The following is a 17,914-nucleotide window of genomic DNA, read 5'->3' as shown; positions in this document are numbered from 1 at the left end:
AATAACTAAAATGACCCAAACAATAGACCTTTTTTACCAGTATTACCTGCAGTTGGTGGGAGTGGGGGTTTGCCTTTGTCTTCATGCACATTGGTTGCCCCTTGATCCACTTCATTGTGTTGACCCTCTAGGATTTCCCTTGTCTCATTCATCTACAAAATAAAATAAAACACAATAAGTCAGCAACTATAAAAAGTAAGAATAAAAAATAAAATTTAATTCCAAAATGAATCTAGTCTACAATATAAAAAAATACAGTAACAATAACAGTAGTATAACACAATAAAAGTCAGCAACAGAAAAAAAAAAAAAAAAAAAAAAAAAAAAAAAAAGGAATGAAAAGGACTCTTCACAAGAAAGTAATCTATTAACAAATACCCAACATCAGTCAACTATTAACAAATACAACATCATCACAGTTAAACACATGGGGTTATTGATTTTCAAATTTGTAACATCAATAAGAAAATAACTTAACATAACAGTCACAGATTGGCTTGAAAGTTTTCTTCTTTTCCAAACACTTCAATTTAATTTTTACTTATGGGGTGACATCTACCAAGGACTTTATTTTTATTTTTTATTATTTTTAATGAATACCAAGTGCTTGATTTTATTGCCTTGTACCAACCATAGAGTGAGTGACCCAATTAAGATCAATTGTTAGGAAAATTGCTAATCAATTAATGTATGCATAGATGATAGAACTTTACAGGTGTCATGCGTTTGGAAGAAATTTAAGCAAGCACGCCTTGTAGGGTGTTGCATAAATTTGACTATTTGTTTAGAAAATTAATTAACTAACTAATATAAGACATTGATTGAAACTTTAGTGGTTTGATTTTCAGTGCTTCTCGAAGAGCCCCTTGTTAGCCTTTTCATAAAGCCTGTATGCTAAAAAAAATCATGCAAGAAGCATATAAATGAACATAGTTTAGGTCCATCTAAAATGTTCAACCTTTACGCATGTACCATGCAGTAGTAGAAGACTTTATATGTGTGCTATATGATCTGGATTCAACCAAACATAAGAAATATGCAGAGAGTAGCATGTACTAGAACAAACAAAAATAGCATGCACAAACTAAAAAGTCTCATCAATGAGGAAAGCCATTGGCTTCAAATCCACCATAATTGGAGCTACTGTGTAGTACTATATTTTAGTATTTTTCTCATCCTAGGTTCATACCAATCTGTTCAATTTAGGCTATGGATTGTATCGTACGAAAAGATAGTTACTTAATGTAAGAAAATTGACACCTTTGACTTAACAAGTAAGATGACCATAGATAAACTTGAAAAAAAAAAAAAAAAACATTTTTTTGACCTAGAAGTAAAAGTCAAACATGTGTTTTCTTATGCTTTATGAAGAAAATTTGGACCATTTAGGTTAGTTAGGCAACTTAGCTATTTAGAATCAAAGGTTAGAAAGATAGAATACGAAATTTGAATAAAGTGTAATTATAAAAGTGGGACAGTTTATGATAAGGTAATGTCTCATCAGCATTGACTAATTTCAATGGTTTTAATATAACAAATATCATTCTATAGATCTAATATGTTACATAGGACAAGAAAAGGATGTATTAGCACCAAGAAAGGATGTATTAGCACCGAAAAGGATGTATTAGCACCATAGACAATATATGATATTAGGCAGTAGGCAATGACATATGGCCAATTTATTTTGAGTATTTGGCCAAATATTAAATATGGACTGTATATGATGACATTGACATATAGCCAATTTATTTTGAGTCTTTGGCTATAATGCTATGTAGGTATTGACATATGGACAATGTGGACATTGATATATTACTAATGAAGTAACTAAATATGTACTAGTTATTTTATTTTGACTTGTACAATTTATTTTTTTAATCTTGTTTGTATTTGATGGGTGTTTGTAACAAGTTACAGCTTAGTTTTGAGGCTTTGATCACTAGAGCAATTTTTTGCTCTAGATTATTTTTGAATTTATGAATCTGTGTTGACAGGTTGTGTTTGTGCAAATGTATTTTGGACAAGTTATTAATTTATGATAGGTTGTGATTTATGAATTTGCTATATATGTGTTGTATTTTTGGATTTATGAATCTGTAACAGGTTATTTTTATTTTTATTTTTTTGTGGAAGAATTTGCTATTATGTGTATTTCTGGATTTATGTTGAGTGAAAGCAGCAGGTTGTGATTACATATTTCTGGATTTATGTTGAGTAAAAACCTGGATTTATGTTGAGTGAAAGCAGCAGGTTGTGATTCTGTGTATTTCTGGATTTATGTTGAGTAAAAGCAGCAGGTTGTGATTATGTGTATTTCTGAATTTATGTTTGAGTAAAAGCAGCAGGTTGTGATTGTGTATTTCTGGATTTATGGATTTATGTTGAGTGAAAGCAGCAGGTTGTGATTATGTGTATTTCTGGATTTATGTTGAGTAAAAGCAGCAGGTTGTGATTGTGTATTTCTGAATTTATGTTTGAGTAAAAGCAGCAAGTTGTGATTGTGTATTTCTGGATTTATGTTTGAGTAAAAGCAGGTTGTAATTTTTTTTTTGTTTGTAAAATGTTTTATGGATGTGTAAAAAGGCCCAAAAATGGCCAAAATAATAAAGGACCGAATCTGGGCTCTAAGGGCCAAAACAGAAAGCTAAAAAAGGCCCAAAGATGGCCATTGCCAAAATAGAGAATGCTTGAATCTGGGCCACAACTGGTTCCTAACAAAGGCCCAAAACAGGTTTTTGAAAAAGACTTAATGGTTCCTAACAAAGGCCCAAAACAGGTTTTTAAATAAGACTTAATTAGAGCATAAAAGACCATAAAAAAAGAGACTTGAATACTGCATTTTTTTAAAAAAAAAGCCCAAACAGAGAAGTTATAGAAAAAAAAAATCGAAGGCCCAACTGGCCCAAACTGCAGGCCCAAAAACCGAAACCGACCGAAAAACCGACCGAAACCGACGGTTTTTCAACTATTTCGGTTGGTTTCGGTTGAGATTTTCAAAAACTGAAAATTTCAGTTTCGGTTGGTCGGATTAAAAAAAACCGACCGAACCGAACCGATTACAGCCCTAAAATTAACCTTCTAAGAGCATTCGCATCAGCTCATTTATAAATTTTTCCATTTTACACATTCAAAACCTACTTTTTCTATTTTACACACTTAATTTTACAAGACACCTACATCAGTCTGTTTATTATACACATCTATTTAAATAAAATATTCACACTTCTCTATTTTTTATTATATCTCCCAACTACCCTACGCACCCCCTCACTTATCAGATCACCTCTCCCTCTCTCTTCTCATTTTTTTCTTAACAGCCCTCTCTCTTATCTCTCTCTCTCTCTCTCTCTCTCTCCATCTCGTTCTTTCTCAAAAAACTACCAGCCTAGATAAAGTTCTTCACCGGATTCAGAAGCTTTCTTCACCGGCCGGTCCAGAAATCAAGCTCTGGCAACCCAGATCGCGTCTTCACCAGCAAATCTACGAACCAAGCTCCGGCGACCCAAAACCAAGCCCCGGCGACCCAGATCACGTCTTCACCGGCCGATCCACGAACCATGCTCCACGAACCAAGCTCCGGCGACCCAGAACCAAGCCCCGGTGACCCAAATCGCGTCTACATCGGCCGATCCACGAACCAACCTCCGGCGACTCAGAACCAAGCCCCGGCGACCCAGATCGTGTCTTCACCGGCCGATCCACGAACCACGCTCCACGAACCAAGCTCCGGCGACCCACGAACCAAGCTCCGATCTCTCTATCCTTTATTGGCATATCCAACCCAACTATTAAATCTTGGGGTCCAGCAACCCCGTGGCTCGACCCCGTTGGTGTCTCCACGACCCTGAACGAACCCATTCTCTTGCTAATACTGATCACCGTTTCTAAAGTCCTCAACCCATTCCTTTTGTTATGTACTTGCAAATCAACCTGACAGAACCTGACGATTTCGTCTTCCAACTCTTTAAGCTTTGGGGAGTAATATACTTTGAAAAGGTAGTTCCACCAAGGGATTTTCGAGCACTTGCGAACCAGGTTCTCTCCCTTTTTCATATGTTCAATCAAGATGTTTGTTTCCACTTCTGGGAGTGTAAGTTGTTCGCTTAATCGTCCTATTTCGATGACCGTTGGCGCCAGACGATCTAATGTGGATTCGAGGTGTTTAAGAACGGGTCTGAACATACGGGCTCTGTCTACCACATACTTAACTACGACACGAAAATCCGCAAAGCCCTCTCCAAATGCTGCCCCAAGAGCAGCCCTTGCACAGTCCAAAGGCATAGCTTTGCTTTGTATTTTTTGTTTGTTTTTTTGTTTTAGGATGAATGAGAATTTTATTAAAAAAAAAAAAATTGAAAGAATGCAACAAAGTACAAGTAAACTAAACTAGCAGTGCAACCTGAAAATTACAAAGCTAAAATCAACACTTATATACTACAAAAATTATAAGCATGGTACTGACAAGGAAAAGGAACAGAAAATACAAAATGAATCTAAACGAAACCCTTCAATTTCCTCTCAGTTTCTTTGCGCTCATAAGGAAATCCGACAGAATATACAAAGTGAATCTCAGTTTCTCTGTGCCGATAAGGAAACAAAACAGAAATTACAAAGTTAAAGTAAACCCTGCAATTTCTTCGCAGTACTTTCTTTATGTTTTTATTTTTATTTTTTAATCAGTACTTTTTATTTTTTAATGCTTCTTTGCACTAAAAGGAAGTAAAAGACAAAAATAAATTAAATTAAAGCAATCAATGTCTCTCGCGAACTAGGAAGGAAGTTTCCAAATCTTATCGCAGATTGACTGACACCGTTGACTGTGTAAGCTCCTTTGCATTGCATACAACGGAAACATACCCACAGACCACAGTGTGTTCTTTTTTCTTCGTCATGAAATAGGAATAGCGTGTTAACATAATGTAAAATTTACCTTCTAAGAGCATTCGCATCAGCTCATTTATAAATTTTTTTATTTTACACATTTAAAACTTACTTTTTTTATTTTACACACTTAATTTTACAAGACACCTACATCAGTCTGTTTATTATACACATCTATTTAAATAAAATATTCACATTTCTCTATTTTTTATTATATCTCCCAACTACCCTACGCGCCCCCTCACTTATCAGATCACCTCTCCCTCTCTCTTCTCATTTTTTTCTTAACAGCCCTCTCTCTTATATCTCTCTCTCTCTCTCTCTCTCCGTCTCGTTCTTTCTCAAAAAACTACCAGCCCAGATAAAGTTCTTCACCGGATTCAGAAGCTTTCTTCACCGGCCGGTCCAGAAATCAAGCTCCGGCGACCCAGATCGCGTCTTCACCAGTAGATCTACGAACCAAGCTCCGGAGACCCAAAACCAAGCCCCGGCGACCCAGATCGCGTCTTCACCGGCCGATCCACGAACCATGCTCCACGAACCAAGCTCCGGCGACCCAAAACCAAGCCCCGGCGACCCAAATCGCATCTACACCGGCCGATCCACGAACCAACCTCCGACGACTCAGAACCAAGCCCCGGCAACCCAGATCGTGTCTTCACCAGCCGATCCACGAACCACGCTCCACGAACCAAGCTCCGGCGACCCACGAACCAAGCTCCGATCTCTCTGTCTTTTGGTTTGTCTGTGTGGGTTTGTTTGTTTGTGGGTTTGTTTGTGTGTTGATATGTGTTTGTGTGTGGGTGTGTTTGTGTTCATCTGAGGAAAAGAAAATGAGTAGCTGAGGTCGTTGTGCACGGAATGGGGAGAGAAAATTTGGTGCGAACGGATAATATTATTTTAGTAAATACACGAGCTACAGTACCCGTGTATATTTACATGGATACTGTAGCTCAGGGAAAAATATGGCCGGTTTTACATATTTTTACACCCACTGATGTGAGTGTTTTTTTGCTCAAAATGTGCAAAATTTACACTGTATATGTATTTTAGAAGACTATAACTGATCTGATGGGAATGCTCTAACATTCACTATTTTCTAACCTTCACTATTTTTTATATCACTCATTTAAGTTTCATTTCTTTCTAATTAAGTCATTTATTAATGTGTTGTTAGTTTCGGCCGTTAACTTTTTTTTTAATATTTAAAATTTAATTTATTTTTAAATTTTAGAAAAACATTAATTTTAAAAAAAATTAATCCACCCTTCTCGTCAGATGTTAGGATTTGATTCAAACCAGCATTCTGTCTAGCCCAAGTTTCATGTTTGGAAGAGCTCTATCAGTCGGATAATCAAAGCTTTGCCATAGTGCCAAACTTGTTGCTGTTTCATTATGGATCAATATTAGATTTTTTTTTTTTATATTTATTTTTTAATTTTAGAAAAAACGTTAATTATATAAACTATCCCCCCTAAAGAGAAAGTGGGTTAGTGTTTTTGGTTAGGCCACTCTTTTCTCAAAACCTAGTTTCAATTTTCGACTGCCAGTTCGCTTGCTTAACCAAATTCACTGACCCTCTCCTCTGCTTCAATACTACTTTACGTCCCTAGATAGCATGAAGCTCTTTAATGGAAGAAATTGAAAATTCATTCCATTGTTTAGAAGTTTATGCTCACGCAAAAGCGTCCTGGGTTTTCATTTGTAATCATTTCCCTAATGTTTGGCAATTGTGATGGTATTGTTGGAATATTTTTATATAAAATATTTTTAAAAAAATATTGATTAATTGCTGATTTAATTTTTATACGTTTTTAATATAATTTCATAACCTGCCTATGATGAGTTGGCTGATATAAATACTAATAACTAAATGAATGTTAATGGTTTAATGTATATAGCAATATTCCTTGTCAAATACATTTCCTTATAAAACGTTTTCTTTTCATATGCTCTGATGACGTTTTAATATGGGAGTTATTGGTATAAATAATTATTTACTATTTGATTTTGCAAGGAAGTCAAACCAACGTTAAATTGTCATTAAAGGCAATTTCAATGGGTATGACTTTTTATTTTTTTTTTTATTTTTTTTGAGGAACAAACACACACAAGAGAGAGGAAAAAGGGTTTTAACACAAAAGCACACTACAACTCCATGCAAAAACTATGGTAACTTTTACCAATGGGTATGACTTATTTAGTATGTGTGTGTGTATATATATATATATATATATAATATATTTGCAGCCAACATGTCCAAATTTGATATAAGAAAATCAATTTTCTTATGGGCACCATTTTCATGTAAAAAGAAAACTCCCTTCGTATATAGTACTATATTTCTAGGTAAAAGAAAAGTACAATTAAAAGTTTTTTATCCTACAAGCAGTGTAGGCTTGTAAGGATTATCAGCGAAGGTAGCTGGGTTATTGTATTCTGGGAGCGACACACACAATGTCTTAGTCTACTACACCGAAAATACTGTAGACGTATGTATCGTTTCAAAATAGTGACATGGTCCATATCTCAATCCCGCTATCTAAAAACATATATGAATTGACGGTAAATTGCTTCTTGTTATGAGATTACTTTAAAGTATCAAGGTAACATCTCTCCATTGTTCTCTAATTTTATGGTAAATCGAATTTATGTGAATTTTAATCATTTATATGATATGTTAAATGTAATGAAATTCAATATTTATCAATTATTGTTCTTAGGAACAACAGGTATTGTGGATGCCTAGAACATGTTTGATAAAATGGTTGAACCTGAACCAAGATTTGTTCTTGGAACACAATGAGATTTGGCTATGCAAATGTGGGAAAGCTTAAAGAGGCAGAAAGTTGGTTGATGAAATGCTGCAAAGAGATAATTTTTATTTTCGTGGACAGAAATGATATCATGGTCCGTTCTTGGCCTATAGAGGCTTCAAAATTTCATAGAATGAGATTAAGACATTGGAATTCAAAATTGAGTCCTGCTTCAGATTCGTGGATATATAATGTGGAATGGATTGGATTTAGATGCGGTGGTTTTGGAGTGTTTATCAGCCATGTATGGGAATTGCGGGGAGTGTAGAGGAGACTAGGCAAAATTTTGACAAGATGGTGGATAGGGATGATGTATCTTGGACAGCAGTGATAGATAGATACTTGGAGGATGGGACTATGTAAGAGGGATTTTCTTTGTTCTCGATGTTGATGAGATCAGTGATTAGGCCTAATGATTTCAGGTTTGCTGGGTTTTTAAATGCTTCTGATCATGTTGCAGAGGACCTGGGGCAAGCAAGTTCATGGCTACATGACACGGGTAGGGTTTGATCTCCTTTCATTTGCAGCAAGTGATCTTGTTCATATGTATTCAAAGTGTGCGACTATTTAGAATGCAAAAAGGGTATTTAAAAGGATGCCTTGACTGGATTTAGTTTCATGGACTTCCCTGATTGTTGGAAATGCTCAAAACGGTCAACCAAGTGAGGCTCTTAATTTCTTTGAGTTACCTCTCAAATCAAGTTCCCAGCACGACCACGTTACTTTTGTTGAGGTTCTTTCTGCTTGTATCCATGCTTGATTAGTTTGATAACGTACTTGAAGATTTCCACTTAATAAAGGAAAAGGGTGGATTAAAACATATAACAGATCGTTTTGCTTGTACTACTGAGAATATTATTAACCAAATGCCCATGAAACCTGATAAGATCTTATGGGCTTCTACTTGGTGGTTGTAGAATTCTTGAAAGCTTTGAATTGGTAAAGCATGCTGCAGGAAGCATTATTTGAGATAGAACCTAAAAATGCAGCTTCTTATATGCCTTGGCTACTGCTTATATGTGGGGTCAGGTGGCAAAGGTTAGAAACGCTATTGATGACATAGGGATGGTAAAGAAACCAGGTTTAAGTTGGATTGAGATTTAGAAAGTGGTTACCTGTGGTTGAAAATTATGCTAATGCTTGTATGTGCAAGCTTCTCTCTCCTAGGCTACCACAGTGAGATGCTTGCAGTTGCATTTGGAATCATTTCAACTCCACCAGAAACAATAACAATCAAGCTTTTAACAGTTTAAGAAATTGTGTAGATAGCCACAGTGACTTTAAATTTATTTCATTCACTGTTCAAAGAAAAATAATAGAAAAGGAGTTGTTTATATGACTATTCCTTTTTTCCCTTATGAGACTTGGTGCTGCTTCCTTGAGACTTGGGTTGGGAGTTGTCCAATGGTGGATCCACAAGTATGAAATTTTATCATATTTGGGCTAAATTCTTTAGTTTTGAGTTTAAAAATACAAAGAAAACACTGAAATAGTCATTAGAAATTAGAAATATGAGCCCTAAAAAATGCAATAAAATTGATAAATATTCAAAAATCTTATTTAATCTAGATCGGTTCTATTCGGTCCATTTGTCCTCTTCTGTCCAATGTGGTCCTATTTAGTTCATTTGGTCCACTAAAGTTGACTTAGTCCAATTTAGTCCACTAAGTCTTATTCAGTCCACATTGGACCTATACAGTCTACATTGGTCCTATTTGGTTCATTTTGTTCACTTTGATTTACTTCAATCCTATTTGAGCCATTCGGTCCACATTGGTCTTATTCGGTCAATTTTGTTTACTTTAGTTCTATTCGGTCCATTCTGTCTACTTCTATCCTATTCAGTCCATATTGCTCTTAATTGGTCCAATCTATCCACTTCGGTCTAGTATGTTCACTTCAGTCCTATTTGGTCCACGTTGGTCGTATTCCATCCATTTGTTCCTATTCGGCCCAGATTGGTTCTATTCGGTATATTTGTCCCTTTGGTACAATTTAGTCCATTTAGTCCACTAAAGTTTTATTTGGTCCAATTTGGTCCCCACTCAGTCTTATTCAGTCCACATTGGTCCTATTCGGTGCATTCTGTCCACTTTGATTTACTTCAGTTCTATTTGAGCCATTTGGTCCACATTGGTCCTATTTGGTTCATTTTGTTCACTTTTGTTCTATTCGGTCCATTTTATCAACTTTGGTCTCATTTAGTTCACATTGCTCCTAATTAGTCCAGTCTATCCACTTTGGTCTTATTCGATCTACTTCGGTCCAAGATGTCCACATCGGTCCATTCATTCTTATTCGATCCATTCAGTCCTATTCGGTCCACCTTGTTACTGTTAATATGATATATAAACCTTCTTTACATGGATTTTCATTCATCTGATTATTAGTTCACTTTCTATTTGGATAAAAGCGACCATCAAGTTGTAGCTTTATTTGTGTTCCTACCATTTTTATGGTTTTCACGTCCGATTGTCAAACTATAAGCCAAATATACAAGTTGGATAAAAAAAAAAAAAAAAATATATTTGGATAAAAGCGACCATCAAGTTGTAGCTTTATTTGTGTTCCTACCATTTTTATGGTTTTCACGTCCGATTGTCAAACTATAAGCCAAATATACAAGTTGGATAAAAAAAAAAAAAAAAATTACATACTTTAGAGTTTAGCCAATTTACAAATAAAAATCAATTGCACACTTTTAATGTGATAGTTACTCTATAAGTATAAATGTTTGTGAGGTGTGGGGGTAAGAGTTGGGGTTCAAGTTTTCAAGAGGGAGTTTCACACATATGTACACTTAGATTAAGTTAGAGTAAAATTTCTATCTTGGGTTGAGCTTGTGTCCAGTGACTAGTTCCACTGGACATGTTGAGATGCGAACATGTGTTCAATTTTGGACACGTGTATGTATCTTAACGTATCCAGTAAAATTGACCACTAGATAGAAGCCTCTCCCTTTTATCTTCTATATATATATATATATAATAAATAAATAAATAAAAAATCATTACACTTTATTATACTCATCAATTAACTTGTATGTTATGTCTGATTTTTATTTTAAATTTTAGTTACTTGGGAAAAAAGAAGTATGAAATGTTGTTATTGGTGAAATGTGAAATGGAATTTAAAGGTAGGCCAAAGATTTTTATTCTAATTTTTTCTTTCCTTTTTTTTTTCTTCTTTCAATCTTTCAAATAAACCAAAAGAAAAAAAATTGAAAAACAAAAAACAAAAAAAGCTTTTACAAAAATTTAATAATATTAAAAAACTTATGAAACTTTCTTTTTCTTGATTACCCCCCTTCCATTTGAGGAATAAAGTTTCTCTCCAAACTAGTTTGGAGAGAAACTTTTCAAACTTCTCATATATCTTTTTTTTTAGTGTGAATTTTGAAAACTTAAACGTTGAATTTCATGTTCCTTATGTTCTTAACATGCATATCAAATTTCGTTTAAATTGGATATTATTTACTATTCGATTAATAAACTTATTTTTTATACACAATTTTAGATTATAAAAATTTGAAATTTTAACATTTGTTTGATGAGATAGCAATTAATTTTTGATATTATTAAAATTTTACATGCATAAAGAATATAATAAGAAAATGCAATATAACTGTTAAATTTTCAAAATTCTTACTCAATATAGAGATATATGAAAAGTTTGTAAAGTTTTTCTCTAAACTAATTTAGAAAGAAACTTTATTCCCATTTGAGATTTCATATTTTGAAGACAGAGGAAAAGTACGGACTATGGAGATAACGTAAATGGTGGTTGGTGGTGTTAAACTCAAGAGTAATGCTTGGGACACATAATTTCTCACAATTTTGTACCACAACTAGCCACGTGGCGAGTTGTGATTGGCAAAGGTGTGTCCCCACATGGCCCAACCAAATTACCTGCTGCATCTAAACATTTGTACTCCACTTACACCCAACCAAATTAAAGATTCAACACAATTTTATGGTAGATACATCTAACAAGCACCTCGAAATTCCATTACTACATTAAGCAAGCAACTAAACAAATTAAGATAACCAGTCACAAGCGTATCAAAACATCAAATTCGTTGAGAAGAATCAACCACAAGAAAGGAAAGAAACAAATCGCAAAAACTTTTAGTAGTTCATCCCATCTGCTATGCAGAACATATACCTATAATTTTGTTCCATACACATACGCGGTTCAGAAGATTATAATACACATGTTATCACATCCTTCTATAAACCAGGTTATATAGACCCACTAACGAACTTGGACAGCTATTGCCACTGCTACAATATTTATACAAAAAGACCAGGGAATACAGAGCATATTTTAGCCTAGTCCTATAAAAACTATAGGCCATAGCAACTGTTTGCCATTGCTCCAACCACAACAACAGTTATGAGAACATCACTTTGTTCCCATTATCCTATCCAGCTTGAAAGTTTGTCCAGCCCTTTCTTTTCATGTGCTATGGTTTCTCTCTTACTCTGTTTTGATCCATCTACAACAAAAAACTCATTATTAATACCCTGGCAAGTGGCAACAGCCAGCCACATTCTCCTTACTATTCTAAGTGATATTTTCTCCATGAGGAACAATCATTGCTTTTGCTGAGACTATCTTGACTAGCAGCTGCTGTTTTTAACAATTCTGAGAAACCATTATATGGGAAGCCAGTTCAAGTTGATATCTATTTCACCCACCTCCACTTTAAGCTTGGTGAGGAATTCCTTGATCGGCTCCCATAACTTGGCCCTCTCTTTGTCACATACTACAAGCATTAACTGCTCAAGATCTATGGTTGATTCTGGCAATGGATTACGCAAACTCAAGCAACCTTTCATATTGAGAACTTTTAAATTACACAACTCACCTATGTGTTTTGGCAACTTACTAATGCTTAGGCAGTCAGATATGTCAAGAATGCGTAATTTACTGAGGCCTTTTATCGACTCTGGCAACTCTGACAAATCAGTACAAGACCTAAACCTTAGCACTTCTAAATTCACTAGCTTTCCAATTCCTTCAGGTAGTGCTGCCAACTTATGACAATTGGTGATGCTGAGTTTTCTTAGGTGGAAAATATCACAAAGCCCAACAGGCAATTCCACCAAATCAATGCAATAGTCAATGCTTATCTCTGTTAGATTTGGTAATGCATTTGAAACCTGGATAGTACAATTCTCAAAAGCCTTACCAATATTACACATAAACAAGGATATTTTCTTCAAACTCTTCAATGGTACATGGGTTTTGCAAAGGGAAGAAATTGAAACCTTCTCTAATCTTATTCTCTTTAAACTGAGAAGAGACCCGAGCAGTTGAAAATTGCTTATTTTGGCATGAAAGAAACCATAATTAGCAACTATCAAAACCTTGAGTTCATCCATTTTCTCCACAAATTTAGGCAAGGTGTAATTCTTTGTTTGAAAATTCAGAACTAGAACCTCGACTTTGGATGCTTGAATGTTGCACCAACTCGATGAGAACAATTCATCTGCAAAAAGAATGGTATACGGCGTGACAGACCATCAATATTATGTAGGTTACATATATTATATATTTGTATCTTTGATAGAGAGAAAATGTACCAACCAGTTGATATAGATAATAAGCGAGCATTAATGAGCTGTTGTTTCTGTTCCGTCCACCACTTTGGTAGTTTGTTTTCACTTATGTTCATAATCAGCCTTGCCCTTTGTTCTATAGGTTCCTGACTGCTCTCATGCATAGCAAGCTCTCTAAGAATATCATGCTGCGTGACGAAGTCTTCATTGTAATAGCTTTTGACCTCACTCACATCTTTTCTGGTGAATGGGCAAAATTTCAAGTTTAGAATATAGTCAAGTTTTTCAGTCTTCACATATGAAAAATATATGTTCCATTATTTTCCAACAAAATTAAGAATATAATGACACAACCAAGGGAAACAACACCATTAGTTTTTATCTACCATAATTGAATTCAAATGTTCGCTAGCCAAGCAGCAAAAAGGTATAGACTAATAAAAGTTGAAATTCCCCTCTTGTCCGAGGTAGAGTAGTTGGAACACCTGATTGTTTCTAGATTGGTATAAGTTTCCTTCTTTATAGCTTCTTTAGTAATCCCCTGTCATATCTATGGTATGAAAAATCATAAATATGCCATCGACATGTCAAACAACCTATAATAACATATTATCAGTTGCCATCAAAAGTTAATTATGTCATAAGACATGATAAAATATTTTGTGCCTTAGGCCAGGTATAGAGTTGTGGCATAATACAACCAGCAACTAGCAGTAATTATCTGAAGTAATCACACAACAAGTAAATCATATTATTGAAATAAAAAGCCAGCATACCTTGCCATGACAAGATTAGCCAAATTCCGAGTAGTAAGTTCTTGCAAATTGGCAATGGCAAGGATGCCATCTTCGTCTAATTCATATAATTCTGCCCACATATCTATGAGGGCAGCAGCATGGATCCTTTGGTCTTCAGGAAATGAACCTAGGTCCATGAAACAGTCTTTGATGACCTTGTCATCTTGAAATTCTAGGCTTTTTTGAAGTTGACCAAGCAGCTCAGTATCAGAACTGCAAAAAAATTGACCACCAGACCATTTCGTTAGTCTATAGTGCCATTCCTCTTCAGACCGCCCACACAGTGAGCTTCCAATCACTTTAAGAGCCAGTGGGAGCCCCCCACAGCCTTTTACTATCTGCAATTCAAGGAACCAAATAAACTCAGTTATTATTTGGAGGTTATAGGGGTAATATTGGCCAAGAATATATCAAAAAGACAAAGTACCTTTTTGATATCTTCTTCTGGTGGAATATAAGTGCTCCCCTCTTTCAGGGATGCGGATTGACGAAAAAGAGTCATTGCATCTTCATCATTTAGCGGTTCTAAGTGATATGTAAATTCAAATCTTGGAAATGCGGTTCTTGATGTAACCAAAATCTTGTAATCTGGAATATCAAACTTAAACTTTTCAGGAAGGGATTCTGATCCGAGCCAGACATCATCTAGGATCAACAATATAGGATTAGGTTTAATATGATTCAACAGCTGTGACAGTTGGTCGATTGCTTCTTCTTCACTTTGAATCTGAAACTTAGGCTGCATATCCTTATAATTAAATAGGTTCTGCACAATGACCTTCACGTTGGGAGTTTTTGAAACGTTCACAAAGAGAATATTGTCCTCAAATATGCCTGTCCAAACACAACGTAGTTAGAAAATTGCGGCGGAGGCACATTTCAAGGCTCACAAACACAACATTATATTACACATAAATTAGGGTTGTAATTGAACCAAGCTAAGCATAAATAGTTCGGGCTTGGCTCAATAAAAATTGGTTTATGTTTGTTTATAAATAAGCCAAGGTTAAACATTTTATAATTGTTGTCGAACTGAATTTGAACAATCAATACTCAACAAAGCTTAACTTTCATACAACCCTAACAAAAATACATATGCTAGCACTATAAATAACTTCAACAATATGCAAATTAACAACACTTTTTATAACACTTAGTGAACGTTTGGATACAGCTGAAATTTTTTTTCAGCTGCGTCCAGCGTTTGGCAATGGGTCCGTGCACTATTCACGGGACCCACAAAACTCTTTTTTCAACAAAACTTTCATTAAAAATGGGTCCAACGGCACTATTTACACATTTAAAAATTATTTTGCTACAGTATTTTCAGTTTTCAGTTTTCAGTAATAAGCAGTATCCAAACAGACCCTTAGTATCCGTTTGACAAAGATTATTTTTGCCAACTTATTTTACTATTCAGCTTATTTTTTCTACTATTCATGTGTTCTACTTGCACTTTTTAGTACTATTCATAGGTCTCAATATACTATTTCAACTAACTTTTATCTTTATCTATAGTATTTTCAATAAAAAGTTTTCAATTTCGGCAAAATAAGTAAATTTCAAAGACTTTTAAATAAACAGTTTGGAGAGAAACTCTACAAACTCATTATATATATTTATATTGATTGTGAATTTTGAAAATCTAACCGTTAGATTGTATGTTCTTATTACATCCTTAATTCTTATAAAATTTCAAGAAAATCAAAAATCAATTGCTATGTTATCAAATAAATGTTATAATTTCAAATTTTTGTAATCTAAAGTTGTATATAAAAAATAAATTAATTGATCAAATAGTAAATAATATTCAATTTGAATGAAATTTGATATACATGTTAAGAATATAAGGAATATGAAATTCGACGGTTAGATTTTCAAAATCCATACTTAAAAAAGAAAAATATGAGAAGTTTGAAGAGTTTCTTTCCGAACTAGTTTGAAGAGAAACTTTGTTCTTAGACCAAAAAAAAGAAATGAAAGTACCCTTAATTTCTTTATCCTGACAGAGCATTTTCACCAATGTGGTTTTCCCACATCCTCCAGGAGCAGTCAATAGGAGCAGCTTCACCTCCTCCTTCAACAGCAGCGTCTTCAACTCTTTTATTGGCATATCCAACCCAACTGTTAAATCTTGGGGTCCAGAAACTCCGCCCAACCCTCTTGGTGTCTCCACGCCCCTGAACGAATCCACTTTCTTGTTTATACTGATCACCGTTTCTAAAGTCCTCAGCCCATTCCTTGTGCACAGTGCTTGCAAATCAAGCTGACAGAACCTGAAGATTTCTTTGTCCAACTCTTCAAGTTTGGAAGAGTATTGGACTTTGAAAACGTAGTTCCACCACCGGATTTTCAAGCACTTGCTAACCAGCTTCTCTCCCTCTTCCATTTTTTCCATCAATCTCTTTGTTTCCCTTTCTGGGAGTTCAAGTTGTTCGCTTAATCGTCTTATTTCATTGACCGTAGGCACCAAACTATTTAACGTGGATTCGAGGCGTTTAAGAATGGGTTTGAACATACGGGCTTTGCTTGCCACATCCTTAACTGTGTCATGTAACACTGCAAAGCCTTCTCCAAATGCTGCCCCAAGAGCAGCCCCTGCAACGTCCAAAGGCATAACTTCGCTTTCTTTTTCTTTTTCTTTTTCTTTTTTTTTTTTTTTTCAGTAAGAATTAGAATTTTATTCAAACAAATGAAATAGCGCAACACGGCACAAGTAAACTAAACTTGCAGTGCAGCCTGAAAATTACCAAGCCAAAATAAACACTTATATACTACAAAAACTATAAAACATTGTAACTCTGATGAGGAAACGAAATAGAAAATACAAAGTACGTAAAAGTAAGCCCTTCAATTTCTTCTCAGTTTCTTTGTGCTCACAAGGAAACGGAACAGGAATTACAAAGTAAAAGTAAACCCTTCAATTTCTTCTCAGTTTCTTTGTGCTCATAAGGAAACGGAACCGAAAATAAAAAATTAACCCCTCAATTTCTTCTCACATTTTCTTTATGCTTCTTTCGCGGAAAAGAAAGAGAATTAAGAGGCAGTAAAAGACAAAAAAAAAATATAAAAATAAAGCAATCAAAATCTCCGGCGAAACATGTAGGAAGTTTCCGAGTCTCAGCGCGTTAACTGACACCGTTGACCGTGGAAACTGGAAACTCCTTTGCATTACACACTGTATGTTCTTTATTTCTTTGTCATGGAATAGGATTAACGAGTTGACAAAAAAATGGGCTAGGCCCAAATAAAGACCGTGCACGAGAAAGTGGGTTAAGTGTTTGGTTGGGCCACTCTTTTCTCAAAACCCAGTTTCAATTTTCGACCGCGAATTCACTCGCTTAAACAAATTCACCGACCCTCTCCTCCGCTTCATTACAACTTTACGTCCCCGGCAAGCAGCACTTTAAGAGGGTGAGAAAGTTCATGCTCACGCCAAAAGCGTCCGGGTTTGTGCCCGGGTTTTCATTTATAATCGTTTCCTTAATATTTATGTCAATTGTGAGGGTGTTGTGAATGCCTAGAACATGTTTGATGAAATGGGTGGACAAGGATTTGTTCATGGAACTCAATGATATTTGGCTTTGCAAATGTTGGGAAGCTTAAAGAGGGTAGTAAGTTGGTTGATGAAACGCTGCAAGGAGATAATTTTTCGTGGATGGCAATGATATCATGGTGCGTTCACCATGACTGGCCTAAGGAGGCTTTGGAATTCTACAGAATGAGATTAAGACATTGGATTTGGATGTGGCAGTTTTGGAGTGTTTATCAGACATGTATGGGAAATGCAGGAGTGTAGAGGATACTAGGCAAAATTTTGACAAGATGGTGGATAAGGGATGATGTATCTTGG

At 35.2% G+C, this 17,914-nt stretch overlaps 1 protein-coding gene and 1 pseudogene across 1 annotated transcript; one reads left to right on the top strand and one right to left on the bottom strand.

The window, feature by feature from the left end:
* Positions 1-7,573: 7,573 nt before the first annotated feature.
* On the top strand, positions 7,574-8,617 carry LOC136066768 (pentatricopeptide repeat-containing protein At4g37170-like; annotated as a pseudogene).
* Positions 8,618-11,807: 3,190 nt separating this feature from the next.
* LOC112040545 (probable disease resistance protein At5g66900) lies at positions 11,808-17,138 on the bottom strand. The gene is made up of 5 exons (XM_065772303.1): positions 16,048-17,138; positions 14,489-14,895; positions 14,041-14,399; positions 13,293-13,504; positions 11,808-13,194 (listed from the first exon to the last, which is right to left on the bottom strand). The coding sequence occupies exons 1-5, from the start codon at positions 16,676-16,678 to the stop codon at positions 12,359-12,361; spliced, it is 2,445 nt and encodes an 814-aa protein (XP_065628375.1). The 5' UTR covers positions 16,679-17,138; the 3' UTR covers positions 11,808-12,358.
* Positions 17,139-17,914: the final 776 nt, after the last annotated feature.

This window comes from Quercus suber, unplaced genomic scaffold, assembly GCF_002906115.3.
Source record: "Quercus suber isolate HL8 unplaced genomic scaffold, Cork oak 2.0 scaffold_5, whole genome shotgun sequence".
In the NCBI taxonomy this organism is placed as follows: domain Eukaryota; kingdom Viridiplantae; phylum Streptophyta; class Magnoliopsida; order Fagales; family Fagaceae; genus Quercus; species Quercus suber.
The sequence above is the reverse complement of the archived record's forward strand: the minus strand, read 5'-3'. Positions and strand labels throughout refer to the sequence as shown.